Source organism: Agelaius phoeniceus, chromosome 29 (genome assembly GCF_051311805.1).
Source record: "Agelaius phoeniceus isolate bAgePho1 chromosome 29, bAgePho1.hap1, whole genome shotgun sequence".
NCBI classification, from domain to species: domain Eukaryota; kingdom Metazoa; phylum Chordata; class Aves; order Passeriformes; family Icteridae; genus Agelaius; species Agelaius phoeniceus.
The window spans coordinates 3,076,896-3,098,851 of NC_135293.1; the positions used below are offsets into that span (position 1 = coordinate 3,076,896).

Consider the following 21,956-nt stretch of genomic DNA (forward strand, 5'->3'; position numbering starts at 1 on the left):
CGTCACCGCCGTTCCGGAGTTGGCGGCGCCGCGCCGCGTTTGGCCTGCCCGGGCCCCGGCGCGCATGCGCGCTGCTCCTCCCTCCCTTTCCCGCCCCCTCGCTCTCCCCTGCGCCCCGGGTCTCCTCCATTTTGTGCTGCGGCGGCGGCTGCGGCTCTCCCGCCTCGCCTTCACCCCGCCTCGCCCCGCACGAACGAGTCCAAACCGCGGCCCATGGCGGAGAGTCACTCACCGGCCGGGCTGGCGGAGACTGCGTCCCTGGCTGGGCCTGGCATCCCCGGTTCAGAGTCGGAAAGCCGGCGGCGGCCGCTGAGCGAGCTGCGCGTGATCGACCTGCGGGCCGAGCTCAGGCAGCGCAACCTGGACAGCGGCGGCAACAAGAGCGTCCTCATGGAGCGGCTGAGGAAGGTGAGGGCGCTGGGGCTGCCTCAGCGTGCGTGGAGCGGCTGCGACCCCGGCCCGGCGGGCACCGCTGAGGAAAATGGCGCCAAAGAGCTTTCGGGGCCCGGCGGGGATCGGTGCGAGCGTTCCGTGCCCGGCGGGGATCGGTGCGAGCCCTCGGGGCCCTGAGGGGATCGGTGCGAGCGTTCCGTGCCCGCCGGGATCGGTGCGCGCATTCGGGGCCCTGAGGGGATCGGTGCGAGCGTTCCGTGCCCGCCGGGATCGGTGCGAACGTTCGGGGCCCTGAGGGGATCGGTACGCGCGTTCGGGGCCCGGCGGGGCTGGGCCGGCCCGGGCTCACCCTGTGACCGCTGCGGCTGTCACTGAGTGTCACCGAGCCCGCTCCGATCCTAGCGCTCGGCCCGGGTATTTCCCGCTCCGTGCACTACAGAATTCTGCTGTTCTCTGAGCTGCTGGATTTACGGTTCTGCGCGCTGTCTGTCGGGATTTTTGCTGCGTTTTTCTGACAATTTAGCTGGCAGCCCTTTCGCTGTATCCTCATCACACCGCTGAGCGTGTTAATCCCATGAGGAATCCTTTCTCTGAGCTGCTTGCTGTGCCCCAGAGCCGAGGTTTTTACCCTGTCACAACAACCCCTGTGTCTGTGCACAGTTCCAAATGCTGTTCACTTTTAAGATCTTGGACATACAAATCACATTTATGCACATCTGTCACCCCCAAACTCGTACTGCTATTCAAAGACAACAACTCTTTTTCTATTTTAGCCACTCTGTCTTAAAAGAAGCAGCTTAATAATCTGTTTCTCATCAGAAAGTATTTTTAAGAGCTTTAGGAGTTATCAGCAACTCAAGTAAGCCACGTGTAAAATGGCATGTACAGCATTTCATATTTTGAAGCAACATATAGTTAAATACAATTATAGTTTACACATAACTGAAATATAATTATGGAGGCTTTCCATGGAGCTTATGCTGCAGCTGCTTGCTCTGTACTTGACACAATTCTACTCATGGTCACAAATACAGAAACACCTGCAATTCACAGTTTCATCTGTAGGCTTGATGATGAACAGCTCCAAATGCTGTAGGATTGGCTTTTTTTGTTGACAGTTTTCCCAAAACATTACAGCAACGTGTTATTGCCTTCTCCCCGCTTGTTGCTTTGCTCTGGTGGTTTTTTGTTTGTGTATCCAAGTTGCTGATTCATGGTTTGGAATTTTTCAGCCTCTGGTGTGCGGCTCTTAAACTCAACAAGAATGTACAAATGAAAATGTTTATGTCTATTTTTATATCTTTCTTTTTTGCCCCTATTAGGCTATTGAGGAGGAAGGAGGGAATCCTGATGAAATTCCAATGATTTCAGAAAATATCATGAAGAAAACAACAAAAAGAAGCAGCAAAGGTAATTAAAGAGACTTTCCACCTTGTCATCCTTGAGTTTTCAAGCAAATGTATTCATGAAATGGAACCTTCATAATATTTTTTGTGTTACTGGTATTCTACCCCACATTTGTTCTCAGCTTTTTAGGGATGGGTAAGAAAATTAAACTTAGCAGTCATTTACTGAGAGAATTTCATATGATTTAGTAAGGCAGTAAATATTGAAGGATCTGTTGGTTTGTTCCCTGAAATTTGTATGAAGAATTACCAAGTAACACTGAAGCAGTGTCAGGGTTTTTAGTACTTTTTCTATGTGGAAATGTAGAGTTTTTAGCAAATACAAAATAAGCTCTGTAGTGTTAAGCTTCATAGCTAATAGCAGTTGCAATTTTCTTCTCAGAAGACAAGGTTTTAATCCATTTCTGAAGTCAGATATGTTTTCAAGGCCTTAGGTTTGGTTTTTGTAGTAGTGAGACAGTTATTATCTTACATAATCCTTATTTTCAGAAAATAATTTATCATTTTTCTAAAATTAGTTAATTAGCACAATTTGATCTTACTTTGTAAGCAAATAGTGTTTAAAACTTTGCATTGGAGCTGAGCAAAATAACTAGTTTAGCTAGAGTATTTTTATTACTAGATTTGGTTTACACAAAATATAAATTTGTGAGATGAGACTCAGCTGTTTTGACAGCTAATTTGTTTGATTTTTATCATTGCATCTGATTTGGAGTGATGGTGCAATTGCTAAAATGCAGGCTAAAATGTGAAATCTTGAATGTCATAAGAAAGAGAGCTTTTAAATCATATTAATTTCCAAGTCTCAGGAAAACACTTGATGTCTGTTACAGCACTTTTAATGTGGGGATGGAAATAGATGAAATATTCCTCTTGGCTCTAAAACCCTTCTCACTTTTCAGTTGTAATGTGCTTGTAGTTTTTGAGGAAAATCAAATTCATAAAAGGTCAAACAGCTGCTTAGCTCTGAGTTTGAGGAGTTGCTCCTTGGTGCTGAAGCTGCTGTGGTGTTTTCAGTAATTTCAATAATTGCATTAATTGGGATAATTCCCATCCAGCTGGTGGGCAGAGCACTGCAGTGAAACCCACAGCTAGAGCGGGGTTATTTCAGTATTTTTGCATTATTTTGTGTTTTGTTTTGTTTGGTTGTTTATTTTTCTTCTCATAAATGTTGAGGTAATAAATTGCTGCAATCTGAGCTGAGCCCAATGTTCTGGGCAGGTCACAGAGCTGGAGCTCCTGCCAGGGGCTGGACTGTGGCCTGTTTGTCATTCACTGGGGTGCTCATAAACAGGGCCAAAACTGAAGCAAACACCAGCTCTGGTGAAAAAGTCAATCTTGAGGGGCACAATTATAATTTCTGCTCTGATTCTAATGCTGGTAATGTTGTTAGGCCGTAGAGCAGATGAAGAGGGAGTGGAGGACAACGGCCTGGAGGAGGACTCTGGAGATGGACAGGTACTGGGACTGCCCTGAGGGGGGGTGGGTGCTGCCCTGAGGGGGGGTGGGTGCCGCCCTGAGGGGGGGTGGGTGCTGCCCTGAGGGGGGGTGGGTGCTGCCCTGAGGGGGGGTGGGTGCTGCCCTGAGGGGGGGTGGGTGCTGCCCTGAGGGGGGGTGGGTGCCGCCCTGAGGGGTGGGTGCCGCCCTGAGGAGGGGGTGGGCGCCGCCCTGAGGGGGGAGGTGCCGCCCTGAGGGGGGGGCTCTGCCCTGAGGGGTGGGTGCCGCCCTGAGGGGGTGGGTGCCGCCCTGAGGGGGTGGGTGCCGCCCTGAGGGGGTGGGTGCCGCCCTGAGGGGTGGGGGCTGCCCTGAGGGATGAGGGCTGCCCTGAGGAGGGGGGGCCGCCCTGAGGGGGGGTGGGTTCTGCTGCCCTGAGGGGGGGCGGCTGCCCTGAGGATGGGGTTCTGCTGCCCTGAGGGGGGGGTGGGTGCTGCCCTGAGAGGGGGGCTCTGCCCTGAGGGGGGGGTGGGTGCTGCCCTGAGAGGGGGGCTCTGCCCTGAGTGGGTGCTGCCCTGAGGGGTGGGTGCTGCCCTGAGGGGGGTGGGTGCTGCCCTGAGGGGGGGTGGGTGCTGCCCTGAGGGGGTGGGTGCCGCCCTGAGGGGGTGGGTGCTGCCCTGAGGATGGGGTGGGTGCTGCCCTGAGGATGGGGTGGGTGCCGCCCTGAGGGGGTGGGTGCTGCCCTGAGGGGGGGTGCCAGGGGCTGCCCTGAGGGGGGGGTGGGTGCTGCCCTGGGGGGGGGGGGGGGGGGGGGGCTGCCCTGAGGGGTGGGGGCTGCCCTGAGGGGGTGGGTGCTGCTGGGTGCTGCCCTGAGGGGTGGGTGCTGCCCTGAGCAGGGGGGTGCTGCCCTGAGGGGTGCTGCCTTGAGGGGGGGCTGCCGGGGGCTCTGCCCTGAGGGGTGGGTGCCGCCCTGAGGGGGGTGGGTGCTGCCCTGAGGGGGTTGGTGCCGCCCTGAGGGGGTGCTGCCAGGTGCCTCTCAGGTCACCCTGACTGTGACCATGTCCCTTTTTCAGGTCACCCTGACTGTGACCATGTCCCTTTTTCAGGTCACCCTGACTGTGACCGTGTCCATTTTTTGTCTTTTCACAGGACGATATTGAAGCAAGTTTGGAGAACTTGCAGGATATCGACATGATGGATATCAGTGTGCTGGATGAAGCTGAAATAGATAATGGCAATGCAGTAGATTGTGGAGATGATTACAGTGCCCATAATATTCTCGACTCGCTGGCTGATAGTAAAGAAAATGCTGATGCAGAAGTGAAAGAATTTCCAGATCAGCCTGCAGAGTATGCTGTAGGTAACTTGGAGGCATCCCCACAATTTTCAGAAATAAAAGAAGAATCAAGAGAAATACCACTAGTGATGGTATGCATCTCTTATGTGTGTGAAATCAGGGTTTTCTTTTTAAAATTTATTTATTTCTGGATTAAATAGCAAAATTCTAAAGCTAAAAGAGTACTTGGGAAAATGTGGAACTGTACTGGTTCTTATGGCCACTGCTTTTCTTTTTACACATTTGTGGAACTGTGTCTTAATTTTTAAAACATCTAAATGTTGGTACACATGTGATTGTATTGATAGTGGTTCACAGGGCATTTGGTTTTAATCATGCTTTGAACTCTGCTTCACCTCATTAGTTATAATGTATCTATTATTCCTATTTTCATATTTTTATTTTAGAGAACATGTGAGGCATACAAACAGTGTAACTTACTTTCTTCTCAACTGAACAGCACCGTTCAGGGAATTATATTCAAATTATATTTTTCTGCTAAGGTTGAGTCTTGCAGTTATTCAGTTACTGAAAGTGTTTTTCTGTTGGCTTTCTGTGTTTATCTGGCTGTTGGCACTGGGCTAGAGGATAATCCCTATCCCCTTGAGATAAACCAAGTGCTTTATCTCCTGCAATGTACAACAGTAGTTGAAAAAAGCTCTTTCTGCCCCATCTAATGGGGGAGCATTGCTCTTTGCTGTGTGTCCACATTGACTGTGAGCTTCTAAAGTTGGGTGGTTCTTTTCTAAAGCTGCAGAAATGAGCTTGGCCCCCTATCCCCAGGCATGTCCTTGTTCTACACAAATCAAATGGAAATACTCAGAATAAAAGGGGGTTATTTTTGAGTGAGTAAAATATCTTGAGGCTGGGTCAGTTCCCATCCTCTGCTTTCATCAGTGAAGGAAATAATTACCAAGTCCTGTAGGATTTCTTGGCTCTGTGTTGTTGCTGTGAATGACAGGGATAAAAATCAGAGAAATTTTGCTTTTGGAATCCCTATACTTAGAAGATTTTTGTGAGCTGACCATCATAGGAGATAATGAGATATTTTATTCAATTAGTGGGGGTTATCACTCAGTTTTTCCCATTATTGGTTGCTTTGGGTGCTGGATGTGTTTGCTGGGTACCAACAGTCAGTGCAAATACAAATCTTGAGTTTCTCACTCAGGTTTAAATCACAATATTCCTTTAGTGATAACAAAATGTCTCCTGTTTATTTTTTAAAGGTAGAGTTTGAAGATGTTGGGAACAGTTTAGATGCTTCTTCATCAGATTTAACCATAATAAAGGTAAATGGTAGCCAGTTTTTCTTTACAAACAAACAAAAAAAAAGCATAAAATACACGATATGTGTACAGTGGGTGCATTCTTCCTCTGCAAAGAATGGGAACTAATGCCTTTTGATTTATTCATAGAAACAAAGATTTATTTCTTTCTCACATCATATATGTGTATATATATATATATAAAAATCCATTTATGATGTGTGTATCACACTGAGTTTGGTGGCAGATTGGATTTCTTGGATCTGATGTAAATACCAGCTCAGTGCCTTGCATTGTGTTTAACTGCCATTAAAAATGTGCATATCCCAGGGTGAGAAGAGAGCTGGAACTGTCTATTCCTGAAATGCTGGCCTTGTTTGCAGATCACTGCTGGTAGGTTAAGAGCAGCAGCTCCAGGTGAAGCTGGTGTTTCTCTTGATCCTGTTTTCAGAAAGGAGACTTCAAAAAGCACAGCTTAGGGAAGGGTAACATGAAGATAAGTTTTCCTCTGTGCTCCTTACATTTATTGCCTCATTTATCCATGTGAATGTGTACCAGGTGTTCAACAGGTGGCTGAATTTGAGAGGTCTCAAAGTTTTCAGATTTGATAAAATTTGAGGATGTTCCAAACTCATCTTCAATTTTTCCTCTGAGAAATTGATTTGAATTTCAATGTTTTCAAAGCTGAAATAGGCTAAATTATAGTAATGCTTTCACTAAATACTCTCCTGTAATGGGTTGATAAAAAATGTCATTCAGAATAGCATCTTGCTTATGAAATAGTGATATTTCTCCTTTTCAAAATCTTTTTCACTACAGGAACTTGAAGAGTTACCTTTGGAGCCAGGTACTGTTTGTTTTTGTTTGGTTACTTTGATTATTTTTTTTTTTTTTAATGAAAAAAAAAAATCCTGGGCATTTAAACATTTTCATTCTTCATTTAGGCTTTTTGCGTCCCTGTTTGGTTTTTTTTTGGTTCTTTTTTTTTTAATGCATTACTGTAGTGTACGTTATTATGGTGGAAAATCCAGGTCATGCAGGGTCATAGAGATTGGAAACCCAGTCATATCACCAGATCTGTGAATAACCAGCCTTGGAAAACTTGTTTAATGCCATGAAATGGTTCCCTAGAACTGTTACTGCAGAGTGAAGTTAAGGAACGAGCCTTAAAGATGGTAAAGGTTCTGAAAACAGATCTTGTGATATCACACTGTACAGTGGTTCTGTGAATAAATAGAAATACAGGAGTGTAGGCAGTGCAAAGCTCTGGTGCAGAACAGAAATTCAGGAGTGACTGGACTTGAGAAGAAGGAACCTGCTGCCAACAGGAATTTGCTACAGATCCCACTCGCTTCCTGGACTGCAAACACACTCAGAACCATCAGAAGATGCCCAGTTCTCATGTTGGACTGTCTCTGCTAAAAGAATTTCACAGAAATTTGGAGAATTGAACTCTCAGTGCCTTGATACGTTCAGTTAAGCATCTCGGACTCTGGAAGCTAACTAGAGAAGAAACAGAGCTGAACGATTTGCTGAAGAATATGAAGGCTGAGCCCGAAGTTTTTTGTTAAATCTGTGGGGGCATTTTTCTTGGCTGTTGAGGTGCTAGGGCTGATTTGGCAGGGTGTGAGAGAGCAGTTAGCGTGGTAGCTGTAACACTGTGTACACTAGGGTTTTCCAATCTCTGTGTAGCTTAGCAGTTCTCTTGGTGTTAGTGTGGCAGCCATGCCAGTTCCACATTTGTGATTGCTGTATTTCCCTGGTGATTAAATCTTGTGCCGTTCTATTCCTGTTAAATCCGTAGAAAATGAGAAAATACTCGACATTTTGGGGGAAACTTGTAAATCTGAGCTACTTAACGAAGAACCTCCCGAAGCGGAGCGGCCGCGTGCGCAGGAAGCCAGTAACGCGGGGCCAGGCAAGAGGCTGGCTGAGGAAGAGGACGCTCTCGCTGCCGCTCAGCTGGAGGAAGATGCTTTAGCTTTGGACAGCAAATCGGCCCAAGCTTTGGCAAGGAAGGAAGCAAAGCGTTTAGTGGTAGCAAAAGGGGAGACAAGTGAACAGAGCCCCGAGGAAGAGGCCCCGGACTCTGAAGGTGTAGTGGTAGAGACCCTAAGCGATCAGAGTAGCAAACGCTCCCAAGGCCCGCAAGCCTCTAGTGGGGAGACAGCGGAGAAAGGCGCAGGTGCCGAAGCCAGAGATAGCAAAGAAGATGGCAAGAGAGCAGAAGACAAAGCTAATTCTGAGGAATCTTCCCCTGCCACTAAAGAGTCCTCAGCCAGTGAGGGCGCTGATCAGAAAAAGAGGTTTGTTTTTTCTCCGTTCTAGACCAGATGCTATCTTTTATCATTGGTCCTTAAGTGATGCCAATAAGCTGTTTCCTTCAATTGGCCTCCGAGACTGATGAAATTGTAGCCTATTCCTAAAGGTCTCTTTTATTTCTCCATGTGTAGATATTTTTATTTTTTTTAAACGCAGTGGGTTTGATTTCTTTTCCTTCCTCAACCTTCAAAGGTTGTTTTCCCCAAATTACTCTTATTTCTGTCATCTGCAAAACAGAATTGTCCGTTTAGGGGTACAAATCCCTATTTCCTGTCACTCTTCTAGAAAATTGCCAATAATAGTGTTTATTTTGGAACTAATTTACTGGTAGGTATCCAATTTTAGTTGTGCTGTCTAGAATTAATGGTCTTTTTGCATATGATCTCTTGAATAATGTGGTGTTTTATCTTTAGCCCTGTTGAAGACAAAGATACAAAGGCAGTCACAAAAGATGAGAAAGGTAGGTGCAATGTTTGGGTGGTTTTTGGGTTTTTTGTTTTCAAAGGACCTGGAGTAAAAAGGAGGACTGTTAATTCAGTGAACCCTCAATGCAGTTGTAACACAGCCCTTCCAAATATAACTAAAATATCAGATCTTTGTAACTTTTGTAACATTATTAACAGAGTTGTTGTTTGTTTTAAATAAGTATTGTTTTTTGTGAATTAACATTTGATACTTTGTAATTCTCCTAAAAGTGATTGAAGTACAAGAAGAAAATCTGTAGCTACAAAGTGTTTAAGTCTGCTCAAATGCACTTTTACTATGAGGAGTTTTATGAAGGAAAAAATGTGAGGGGTTTAGGACTCTGAATTTTGCACTGCTGCATTTGTGTTTCACGTGGTTTTTTGTGTTTTTTGTGCCCAGGCCGTGTGGGGAGTGGTTCTGGCAGAAATTTGTGGGTTAGTGGCCTTTCCTCCTCTACTAGAGCTACAGATTTGAAGAACCTTTTCAGCAAGTATGGAAAGGTACGTTGGGGATGTGTAAATTAACAAACCATTCTGTCAGTTGAAAAGGCTGACCTTAAATTTCAGTCTTATTTTCCCTCATGAATAACTGGGCAGGCTGAGTTCTTAACTTTGTGTTCTTTGGAAACTCCATATCTGAAAGGAGCACAGTTCAATAAAGAAGATTGCAGTGGAGGGGTGGGAGCAGAGATGGAATTTGCAGAGAAAATCTCTGCAGATACCTGTGAGAATGAGGCAATTCCTGACAGGAGAGACTGGCAGATCATCATGTAGTAGTCTAATCATGTCTTGAGTATCCAGCAATGAAACTGGAATTTAAACTTTAAAACTGCTATTTTAAACTATTCCATTTCAAGGGGTATCCTCTGGAGAAACCCAGTCTTTGAGGGCAGGCTCCCACTTACTTTGCAGTGCCTGCTGGCATACAAGAGCAGAAGTTGTGGAAGGGAACTCTGTGTGTGCCCATCTCCCCTTCTGCCAAATACATTCTAAAATGTAACATTAAATGTTTGTCACTAAGTGCCACTGCCTGCCACAGATTGTCACCTGTGGGTACAGATGTCCTGTAAGGAAAGGGAAAGTGGTAGGAATTTTTATTCAATTTTATTTTGGTTTTTACCATCCCACTCTCCCTTCTCTGGATATATCTGCCTTAAGCTCCTGACCAGCTCAGCAACTTGAAGATGAATTTTCTGAGGTGCATTATTGAAGATGCCCCTGCCTGTGACAGGGGATTGATTGAACTAAATCAAAACTCCTTTCCCATCCAAATTGTTCTAAGAAATGGTCATTCAATTAGAATTTATTTAGAATATTTTGTGTTGTTTTTTCCCCAAAGGTGGTTGGTGCAAAAGTGGTGACAAACGCTCGCAGCCCTGGTGCTCGCTGCTATGGCTTTGTGACAATGTCAACTTCTGAGGAGGCCACCAAGTGCATTAATCACCTGCACAGAACAGAGCTGCATGGTAAAATGATTTCTGTGGAAAAGGTCAGTGGCAGCTATTTCATGGCAGTGTCATGAAAATCAAAGCATGCAATTTCCATCTCTGACTGTGTCCTTCTTTCTGGCTGAATTTCTAGGCAAAAAATGAACCAGCAGGAAAAAAGCCTTCTGACAAAAAGGAGGGTGAAACAAGGAAGGAAAAAGACAGGCACCATTCTGCAGAGTCCAAATCTGAGAAGTAAAGTGTTGTTTTGTGTTTTATGATACTTAAAGACCACTCATTTCTAATATAGTCAGGTGACCAAGTTGAACAGTAACTGTAATAAATCTTGATTTAATGTTTCATCTGCATTTGGAGTAGGAATAATGCTGGGAAAGTTGGTGTTTTACAGTAGTAAGGGCATCTGAACTGGCCCTCTGTTCAGAAACACAAAGCTCTTTAGTGTTAGTATAAAAACTTGCTAGTTATATAAGGAGACAATAAATCAAATTATTTAGAGATAAACCATTATTTTTACCAGTTGTTTGTCCTCTGATCTGACTCTGTCTTGGACTCTACTTTTAACTAACAAATATTTCTAGGATTTATGTGTCTGTTCTGGTAGACTGACTGTGTGGTTAGTGAGTGATACTTGTGATACTTCCAACATTGATTTTTCAAGTGGTTTGTTGCTTTTGAAAGAGGCATTTTGCTTTCCTGCTTTTTGTAGATCTGTTGGTGTTAAGAAGGAGGAGAAGATTGACAAAAAAGAGGATGCTAAGAAGTCAGAAAAAGATGAAAAAGAAGGAAAAGAAAAGGATGAACAAAAGACTGGATCTTCTGATAGATCCAGGGCAAGCAAATCAGGTGATGCTGGCTGTCTTTCAGAAATGTTTTCAAGGATACTTGTACATTGTTACATGTGATTGATAATTCAGTAAAAAGAAGCTTACTTAGTAAAACTGACACAAACAGCAGAAAACACCTTGAAAATTTTGACTTCAATTTCTAAGAACTTAAAACAGTTTCCATAATTCTTATGGAATTGTCTCTGGGTTTGGGCCTGACACTGTGTGTGGTTTGTGTCCTTTTTTGGGCTTTTTTTTTTTTTTTTTTTTAACTGTGGCACAGAATGTATTTTGTGGACAGAAGAAATAAATTAAATTTGTGTTCTTTAGTTATCATCCCTGCCAGAAAATACTGCTGTAATTTTGGGATAAATTTACTACTCCCATCCTCATGTTGGCCAAATCTTGGCAAGCTATTTAAATCATGAATAAGTTCCATAAGTTATTAAAAACCTCATTAAAATAACTTTATACTATTTAGTATCCCCATAGTTTTGACTCTTGCAAGAACTGTTGAATGTCTTTTGTACCATTTATTTTTGGCTCTGTTTTGTTTTCTAGCAAGTCGAGGAACAGAGAGGACAGTGGTGATGGATAAATCCAAAGGAGAGCCAGTTATTAGTGTGAAAACCTCTGCATCAAAAGAGAGGGTAAGGCCAACTTCCAGAGAAGCTTTGGTGTAAAAATAGGTGCCAAGTAGATTTCTGTGCTCAGAGCTGAAGGAGTTTTAGCCTTGCATTTTGGTACAATTATCATTTTATCACTTTCTGGAGAGCACCAGGGGTTTAAAGATGTGGCGGAGGGGAAATGCTTCTGTTTCACCTTTTTATATTTCTGACCTAGTGCAAGGAGTGGAATTGCAGTATGAGAATGGTGTTAGGATGATGTGTTTCCCTGAGCTTGGGATGTTTTTGGTGTGTGTTGTTGGAAATCAGTGCAAATCACTGTTGTGTTGTGTTCCTCTGGTATTTATTTGTAACATTTACAAGTTCTGCTCAAACTGGGGGCGCTTTTCCCTGGAGTTCCACTGTTGTTTTCTACCTCTGGGGAAGGCATGGCAGCATGTTTTGTTCAGGTTGACATAGTGGAGGTGTTTGCCTAGGAAATGCTCAGTGTTCAGCTCATGCATTGTTCTGATTGACCTCAGAGCACGAAGAGCCAGGACCGCAAGTCGGAGAGCAAGGAGAAGCAGGACATTTTATCTTTTGATAAAATCAAGGAGCAGCGAGAACGGGAGCGCCAGAGGCAGAGGGAGAGAGAAATCAGGGAGACCGAGAGGCGCCGGTGAGTTCCCAGCACCTCTGAACTTCAAAGGACATTTTTGACCCCTTCCCTGTACCTTTAACTGCCTTTCCTGTTCTGTGGTTTTGTTCAAAGCTGTGCTGTGCTGACCCTCCAGCAGTGATATCTCAGATTGATTTTGTACTAATTACTGTCTCAGATTGATTTCATGGTAATTATTGCTAGAACAGACATGATGCCAAGTGATGGAGGCTTTTACTGCTGAAATCAATGTTCTCATGAGGCTTCCATAGGTGCTTTCAGGCTTTGTCTTCCACTTGACTGGATTTGAATTTCCTTGATTTTTTTTCCCTGAAGCCTGTAAATACTTTCTGTACATTAGATTTCTGTCTTAGGACTTGCTGTGCTCTTTGGAAGCTTTTTCAGACCTGACTTAAGAGTAGATACTGTGTTACTTGTCCAGAACTCTCACCTTTGCTTTTGTCATTCGTTGGAGTTTTTTTATTTTCCTCTTAGTTGTTACTTAATTGGGAAGAAAGGGAGAACATAGAAACTTCTTTAAAAAGAAATTAAACTTCACCCCAAAACAAAGAAGCAGTAGAGCTTGGACTGAAGAATCTCAATTAAAAATCGAGTATCTTCCATGAAAAATCTGTTTTAAATTAGAGAGAGAGAGAGGCGAGACCGGGAGCAGCGCCTGGCCGCCATCCACGAGCGCGACGAGAGGCAGAGGCTGCAGAGGGAGCGGGAGCGGCTGGAATTCCAACGGCAGCGCCTGGACAGAGAGCGCCTGGAGAGGGAGAGGCTGGAGAGGGAAAGGATGCACATAGAGCAGGAGAGGAGACGGGAGCAGGAGCGCATCCAGAGGGAGAGGGAGGAGCTGCGGCGGCAGCAGGAGCAGCTGCGCTACGAGCAGGAGAGGAGATCTGCCATGAGGAGACCCTATGATCCTGACAGCAGGTGAGGAGCAGGGCAGTGGGGCTCCAGAGTCCTCAGGCACGTCCCCTCGGGAGCCTGTGGGAATGGGGAGCACCCTGGATAAGGCACTCATGGCAGCTCCCAGCTGAAAGAATCTTTAGGTGCTGCTTTTAGCACTAACAGCAATTTGAAGAAGAGCAAACACCAGACTTGTCCACTTGTAAGCCCTGTTCAGGTCTACTTTTCTTTCCCAAAGAGGGATGACCAAGAGTAGTAACAACACAGAGTTGTTACTTTGAGTAATAGAGAGTAGATAGTAATAATAGAGTTAATGGAGTAGTAGTAGTAGAATTGTAATAATAGAGTAGTAGTAGCAGAGTAGTACTAGCATAATAGTACTAAGAGAGTTAGTAGAGGAGTGCTAAGAGAGTTAGTAGAGGAGTGCTAAGAGAGTTAGTAGAGGAGTGCTAAGAGAGTTAGTAGAGGAGTGCTAAGAGAGTTAGTAGAGGAGTGCTAAGAGAGTTAGTAGAGGAGTACTAAGAGAGTTAGTAGAGGAGTACTAAGAGAGTTAGTAGAGTAGTAGAGTTGTTTGTATCAACTCTCATGGTAAGGGAAAAGATACTCACTCTCTTCTCACGTCACCACATACTGAAATTAAGCTGTTTTTGCTAAACCAAATTTGAAACCAAAATGCAACTCGTGCTGAACACACATAGATTTTTACTTCCTGGCTTGAAGGAGGTTTGAGAGAGCAGCAAAGGGGAGGAGGTGGTTCTGGGCTGCTGCTGATGGGAGCCCTGTGTGTGCAGGAGGGATGAGCCCTACTGGCCCGAGGCCAAGCGGCTGGCGCTGGACGACCGCTACCACTCGGACTTCGGCCGCCAGGATCGCTTCCACGACTTCGACCACCGCGAGCGCGGCCGCTACCAGGAGCACTGCCTGGACAGGTTGGCACTGCCTCCTCTTCTTCCTGTGCCTTCAGGGAAATCTGGTGTCTTCTTGTGGCTTGGGTGGAGTCAGCAGAGTAAAAGAAGTCACTCCTGTGTATTTCTGGTGTCTGATTTCACACGTGCTTGCAATCCTTTGTTTCCGTGGGTTAGGGATGACCCCTGTGGCAGGGAGGAATGATGAGGAGGACTCCATCTTATCAGAAGGCTAATGAATGACTTTATTATCCTATATTACATTATATTGCATTACATCTAAACTCAATCTGCCAAGCATTCAACTGCCCAGGATCTCGTGAGTGTCAGCCCACAGTCCTGACACACACACACACACACACACACACACACACACACACCTGGCCCTGACAGGCCAAGGACACAAACCACCATCACTGTGGGTAAACAATCCCCATATTGCATTCTGCTTTGGCACAAACACAGGCACAGCAAATGAGGTAAAAATCTTCTTGGGAAGAATTGTGAATGAAAAGCCTCACTTCTCTCTGTGAAGAGAAATGTGGGGCCACACACTTGGCCCTGACAGGCCAAGGAACCAAACCACCATCACTGTGGGTAAACAGTCTCCATATTGCATTCTGCTTTGGCACAGCAAATGAGATAAGAATTATTTTTCCTTTCTCTGAGGTTCAGAGAATATGAATCTCAGAAATCTTCTTGGGAAGAATTGTGCCTTGCTTTTCTCTGTGAAGAGAAATGTGGCTACAAGGGACATAGAGGCTGCATGAAGATGATAAGCCAAGTCCTAATGTAGTCTGCCATGATGCTGATGGAGGTACAACAGCTTCTCTTGAGGTGTATGGAAATCTGCTTTATGAAGATTCAGCCATTTCCTTTTGCTTTAAACCTTTCCCTGTTTTCATCTTTGCACCCTGGCTAATGCAGCTTTTTAGCACCACAGAGTGGAAAAATATTTCTGTGTGGTGCCATTGAGATTTCTGTTCCTCTCAAGGGATCTCTGGTGAAAACTGTACTGTTTGTGTTTGCTTGTGACTCATTTCTGACACTGGCAGATTCACCCAGTGTTCTCCCTTGGTGTCACTGAGCACCTGGCCATCCTCAGGGGTGCCTTTTTACCCATATTACAGTGACAGGTGTTAGTTTGATCTCTTTTTATACTGTGAAATTAGAACTCTGTAGAGTTATCTTCCCACTGAACATTAGCATCCAGATTTACAGCCTAATGAAGATGAACTTTTCATGGGTTATTTCATGCAGACCCTGGCATTATAATTACAGTGTTGATTCAACTGAAACTTTTCTTTTTTTGTTCCAGGAGAGATTGTACAAGGGGAATTCCAGATCGAGATGGGCAGGTATGTTACAACCAAATCACTGCTTCATTAAAAACCAAAACAAGCTGACCCCAAAGCAGAAAGGCCACTTCAACACAATCCTTTCAGCTGAGATACTTCAGCAGAAATAATTTTCTGTGCTAATGAGCATGAAATAAATTATTAGGTCACCTGCTTGCTGGGGTGGTAGCCTGAGATACAGGCAAGGGGAAGCCTCTGAGTGATGGGAGCATCTTTTCAGGCTGGGATGTGGCAGTAAAAGGTTTTGGATTGACCATCCTAGGTGTTAAGAGAGAGCTGCTGTACTTACTGAGCTGGCAATGGATGCCTTCTCTCACTTTTATCTAAATGAAACAAGGCTGTAAAAGGACAGGTGTGAAAATCAATGCCACAATGGGATTCAAAACCTTTCATTTCTGAAGAGAGGTAGGAAGTGAGCAGATATTCTATATAAAAATTTAAAATCTGAAGCCAAGAACATAAACCTTAAAAAACCTTAGCAAACAAAAAAAGATCTCTCCCACCAGCAAAAAATAAATACCTGGAGTGAGCCATGCCCTACAACAGAAGCTGTAAAAAATAAGACAGCTATAATTTTTTATCCAAAAAGCCAAATTTTTGCAATCCTAGAATGTTGGGAAGGATGAAAGTTTGACAAGGAAGTCTCACAGATATGGGTGCTTAGCAGAAAGATTTTTGGATGTAGAATCTGAAGAAGGAATAGAAATGAAAGCAAGTTTTGATATAGAAGAAAAGAATTGCTGAGCCAGTCTCACTGGATAACCAAGGAGGCAAAGGGTGTGTGAGTTAGAAGGGGTTTGTATGGCTTAGAGCAAAGGATAAACCCACCCCAAACAAGAAGATGTTTTTACCAAGCAGAAAAATAGCACAGGCAAACAAGGCAGCAAATGTTGCAAGTGGAAAAAAGATGTCAGAATTTTCCACTGCAAGAAAACTGAAAACCAACTTCTGGCTTAAACTGTAATGTACTGACTTTAAATGATTGGAGAATTGTAACATGAATATGGTAATTACAGTAGTTATGATAGGCTATAGATAATAGTTACGGTATAGATTGGTTCTACTGTTTTAAAATGCTCAGTGAAGAAAAGTCTGGAATGCATTGTAACCAATAGAAAAGTCCAGAATGCATTGTAACCAATAGAAAAGTCTAGAATGCATTGTAACCAAAACCAAAGGGTCTCCAGGCCTGCCTGCAGCTGGAGCTCACAGCTGTGGGCACAGCTCTGTCACCCATGATCCTGGACTGCTGGTCTTGGATACAATAAACTGCATTTTGGAGAGCAGCCTGGAGTCCCACATCCCTCATTTAGGCTCTTGCAGTGGTGCCCAACGTGTTGCACCATTACTAAGAGGGATTGGTAAGAGCCTGAATGAGGGATGTGGGTCTCCGGGCCTGCCTGCAGCTGGAGCTCACAGCTGTGGGTGCAGCTCTGTCACCCACGACCCTGTACTGCTGGAATGTCTTGGATGTATTAAACTGCATTTTGGAGAGCTGCCTGGAGTCCCACATCCCTCATTAAGGCTCTCACAGTGGTGCCCAATGTGTTGGCACCATTAGTAAGGCCCTCAATGAGGGATGAGGGTCTCCAGGCCTGCCTGTAGCTGGAGCTGCCATCTGTGGGTGCAGCTTTGTCACCCACAACCCTGTACTGCTGTAACCTCTTGGATACAATAAACTGCATTTTGAAGAGCCCCTGGAGCCCCACACCCCTCATTTCAGCTCTTTCAGTGGCACCCAACATGAGGCACCATTAGTAGGGCCCTGAATGAGGGATGTGGGTCTCCAGCTGCCTGCAGCTGCCATCTGTGGGCACAGCTCTGTCACCCATGACCCTGCACTGCTGGAACCTCTTGGATTCCTTTTGAAACCCCCCTAGAGTGCCTCATTCCAGCTCTGACACTGGAAGCAAGCTCGTGTTGTGTTTGTGACTGGCCCTGTTTGCCTTGCAGCACTACCCGGACGAGCGGCACGGGGGCCCCGAGCGCCACTCGCGGGACAGCTGGGGGGGCTACGGCTCCGACAGGAGGATGAGTGAGGGAAGAGGGATCCCCCCACAGACCCGGTTAGTGCCTGGCACAGCAGGGAGGTGATCTGGGCTTCTTCACATCTTCTCAGTAAGCCTTTGGAGGGTGCCAGCAGGAGGAGCTTGACAAGTGTGAATCTTCTCTTCAGATCTTTGAGCATCTGCAGGAGCAGGGAGTTGCCACGTGAAGCTCTGTAGTGAGTAAAGAGCTGCTCAGTTAGCTCAGCTCCTGACTCTGCTTCTCCTGTAAATAACTTTCATTTCTACAGATGAGATTCAGTCTGTTTCTACAGAAAAGCCTTTTTCTACAAAACATGCACAAGTCTTATTCACGGCCAGTGGTCAGGTTTTAAAAGAAATGGAGTGAGAAGTCTCTGCAGTGGTGGGGGTAGAGATCTTGGACTCACCTGAATTGTAGTGAATTCAAGTTTCTCTTTAAACCAGTGAATCAAGCTGGGCATATTCCAGCTGCATGATTTTCAGACAGAGGAGGGGCAGCCAGTGAATTGATCCATGCCCAAGAATTTCAGTCCATTGCAATATCCATGATGTCTCTGGATGAAAAAAGCCACGTTTTGTTGTGTCAAGGATGCTGTTCAGCAAGTGTCTGTCATTGTTTCTCTTTGACCAGCTCTGATTGTAGTGGTTGGGTGGCTACAGCTAGAGCTTGATTAACCATTAACACACTGTGGCATGGGGTATGGTGTTTGGCTTTACCCTGTGCTGCTCACTGGGGAGGGGACATACCTAGAAGATCTTCTTTTATTTTTTTAAGAGATGGACGTGACTGGGGAGATCATGGTCGAAAGTTAGAGGGGCATCAAGATCGTACATGGCAGGGAAATGTGGATGGAGGAGTGATGGGACGGGATCATGAGAGATGGCAAGGTACACTTGCTGCTTACCAGTGTGATTGTGGTTCTTTTCTGTGAATTACTGCTGCTGAACCTTCTAGTGGTAGTTAAATGACTGAGAAATCAAATGAAATTCTGGGAACAAAGTGACATTTTTATTAGGGAAACACAAAAACCTGTGTTTTTCTTTCTTTTTTTTTTTTTTCTCCCTTTTTTTCTCTCTTTAAATCAGGTGGTGATAGAAGCATGCCTGGTCAGTCAGGACCAGGCCATGGGATGACTCGAGGAGGGACATCAGGGTAAGAACCTCTGTCAGAATGCTTAGAATGCTTTCATAATACTTGGATCTGTATAAACCTGGATTGGCAAGGGGGGAAAAAACCCCAACAAATTAAAGAAACCAACAAATTAAAGAAACACCTTTCAGCAGAGTGTAGCAATGTGCCCCCTGTTGGAGTGACTGAATTATTCTTTGTCTGCTTAAAAATGCAAAAAGCTCACAAGTTTCTCTCCATGATTGCAGAAGGCTGATCAATCAGTTTATTGTGCTAATACTAAATTTTACTCTTCAGAAAAACCCATCACCTTTGCCACACAGTCCAATACAGCTTTGACCTAATGGGTCAGTCCATCCAAAATTGGGCAGTCCAGTTAAGAAATCACCCTGTGCTAAACAAATCTCCTTAACCAATTCCACACATGCACAACAACAGGTGCAGCAGTGAAGCATCCTCAAATTCAGGATGAGAAACAGGAAAATGTTTCCCATTTTCTCTGAGCTTTGTCACAGCTTCCAGGAGCACCCTCCAAACCCCATCCCCAGAGTCCAGTTAAGGAGATTTGTTCAGCCCAGGGGGATTCCTTAACTGGGCTCTGGGGATGGAGTTTGGAGGGTGCTCCTGGGAAGCTGAGACAGCTCAGGGAAAATGGGGAACAATTCTTCTCTTGGTGCACATGTGGAATGGGTTAAGGAGATCTGGTTAGCAAAGGTGATTTCTTAACACATCCCACATGTGCATAACAGGTGCAGCAAGTGAGGCATCCTCAGCTTCAGGATGAGAAACAGGAAAATGTTCCTCATTTTCCCTGAGCTGTCTCAGCTTCCCAGGAGCACCCTCCAAACTCCATCCCCAGAGCCCAGTTAAGGAGATTTGTTCAGCCAAGGGGGATTCCTTAACTGCACTCTGGGGATGGAGTTTGGAGGGTGTTCCTGGGAAGCTGAGACAGCTCAGGGAAAATGGGAAATAATTCTTCTCTTGGTGCACATGTGGAATGGGTTAAGGAGATCTGGTTAGCAAAGGTGATTTCTTAACACATCCCACATGTGCATAACAGGTGCAGCAAGTGAGGCATCCTCAGATTCAGGATGAGAAACAGGAAAATGTTCCTCATTTTCCCTGAGCTGTCTCAGCTTCCCAGGAACACCCTCCAAACTCCATCCCCAGAGCCCAGTTAAGGAATCCCCCTTGGCTGAGCAAATCTCCTTAACTGGGCTCTGGGGATGGAGTTTGGAGGGTGCTCCTGGAAAGCTGAGACAGCTCAGGGAAAATGGGAAATAATTCTTATTTTGGTGCACATGTGGTGTTATGGAGATTGTTTAGCAAAGGGTGATTCCTTAATTGGACACTGAATGGTGATTATGGGATAGACTGGCCATGTAGGTCAGAGTTACATTGGACACATTGGACACATGTGCAGTGTCCTATGGGATGTGCTTAGCAAAGGGTGATGAGGAGATCAGAGGTGATGAAGAGAAGGGGCTGAGGAATCACCCATGGCTCAATGAATCCCCGTGACCCATCCCACCTGTGCAGGGAGGGAGGATCAGAATTGTTCCTCATTTTCCCTGAGCTGCCCAGGAGTGCAGCGTGCCCAGGCAGGGAGCTCTGTCTGTCTGTCTGTCTGTCTGTCTGTCAGAGGTGTGTGATGCCCTGTCAGGGAGCTGTGTCTGTCTGTCTGTCTGTCAGAGGTGTGTGATGCCTGGGCAGGGAGCTCTGTCTGTCTGTCTGTCTGTCTGTCAGGTGTATGACGCCCCGGCAGGGATCTGTGTCTGTCTGTCTGTCTGTCTGTTCAGAGGTGTGTGATGCCCCGGCAGGGAGCTCTGTGTGTGTGTCTGTGTGTCTGTGTGTCTGTCTGTCCGTCAGAGGTGTGTGATGCCCTGTCAGGGAGCTCTCTGTCTGTGTGTCTGTCTGTGTGTCTGTCTGTGTGTCTGTCTGTGTGTCTGTCTGTGTGTCTGTCTGTGTGTCTGTCTGTGTGTCTGTCTGTGTGTCTGTCTGTGTGTCTGTCTGTGTGTCTGTCTGTGTGTCTGTCTGTGTGTCTGTCTGTGTGTCTGTCTGTGTGTCTGTCTGTGTGTCTGTCTGTGTGTCTGTCTGTGTGTCTGTCTGTGTGTCTGTCTGTGTGTCTGTCTGTGTGTCTGTCTGTGTGTCTGTCTGTGTGTCTGTCTGTGTGTCTGTCTGTGTGTGTGTCCGTGTGTCTGTCAGGTGTGTGACTCCCCCTGTCAGGGAGCTGTGTCTGTCTGTCTGTGTGTCTGTCTGTCAGGTGTGTGATGCCCTGTCAGGGAGCTCTCTGTCTGTCTGTCTGTCTGTGTGTCCGTCTGTCTGTCAGGTGTGTGACGCCCCGGCAGGGAGCTGTGTGTCCGTCTGTCTGTGTGTCCGTCTGTCTGTGTGTCCGTCTGTCTGTGTGTCCGTCTGTCTGTGTGTCCGTCTGTCTGTGTGTCCGTGTGTCCGTGTGTCTGTCAGGTGTGTGATGCCCTGTCAGGGAGCTCTCTGTCTGTCCGTGTGTCCGTCTGTCCATGTGTCCGTCTGTCCGCCTGTCCGTGTGTCCGTCTGTCTGTGTGTCTGTCAGGTGTGTGACGCCCTGTCAGGGAGCTCTCTGTCCGTCTGTCTGTCCGTCTGTCAGGTGTGTGACGCCCCGGCAGGGAGCTGTGTGTCTGTCTGTCCGTCTGTCTCTCTGTCTGTCAGGTGTGTGACGCCCCCGCTGTCGTTGCAGGCGCGGAGGCTTCTCCGGGAGCCAGGGCCAGGCTGTGCCGGGCCCGGCTGTGCCAGGGGCGTTTGCAGCCCCCCAGAGGAGCCCCAGGCTGGGGGAGCCCCGCTTCAGCCGCCGCTACTGACGCCCCCTGTGCACCCAGGGGTGCCTCTAAGGCCACCCCCCCGTGGCTGTGAGTGTTATGAACCCAGGGTCACCTCGAGGCTGGGATTCTGAAAACGCCAGATGCTGCTGTGCTGTAGCCAAATCCTGTGTCAACTTTGGTTTGGGGTTTGTTTGGTTTGGTTTGGGTTTTGTTTGTTTGTTTGTAATGAACATGGTGTTGGTCAAACATCGCTTTTAAGTTTCTGTAAGTGAAACATTCCATTTTTCAGAAATAATAAAATTGGTTTATGGCTACTGGTTTTTTTTGGTTTTGGAGCCTTTGTTGTCTCTTTAATGATTTTGAAACGTCCCACAAGGTCAATAATCTGCTTTTAGCACTTTGATGGATCTGTGACCATGTGGATGGGCCTGGCAGACCCTGCCTGTCTTTAATTATTTCCTTTGTGCCATTAAGTTTAAATATTCTTTCTGCATTTCCATTGTAGTTTTCTGTCATTATGAGAGTAGAAATAGAAGGAGGAAGAAAGAAAGCTGGGAGAAAGGGGGAAGGAGAGAGAGGAGGAAGAAGAAGGAAGGAGAATTAGGATTGAGTTCAGTCTAGGGCTCAGTGCTCACCCTGTTCACCTCCCTCTGCTGTGATACCTGTTCTGCT

At 45.9% G+C, this 21,956-nt stretch overlaps 1 protein-coding gene across 1 annotated transcript; it reads left to right on the plus strand.

Moving 5' to 3' along the window:
- The first annotated feature begins 36 nt into the window (after positions 1-36).
- LOC129131227 (scaffold attachment factor B1-like) lies at positions 37-21,603 on the plus strand. Its single transcript, XM_054650083.2, is given in 22 exon segments — positions 37-209; positions 212-408; positions 1,716-1,803; positions 3,193-3,257; positions 4,383-4,661; positions 5,796-5,858; positions 6,654-6,681; positions 7,639-8,140; positions 8,570-8,616; positions 9,021-9,121; positions 9,960-10,109; positions 10,202-10,302; positions 10,775-10,911; positions 11,454-11,542; positions 12,040-12,176; positions 12,801-13,094; positions 13,862-13,999; positions 15,294-15,333; positions 17,287-17,399; positions 18,136-18,248; positions 18,447-18,513; positions 21,203-21,603. Coding segments are annotated over 22 exon segments (3,015 nt in total). The 5' UTR covers positions 37-64; the 3' UTR covers positions 21,324-21,603.
- Positions 21,604-21,956: the final 353 nt, after the last annotated feature.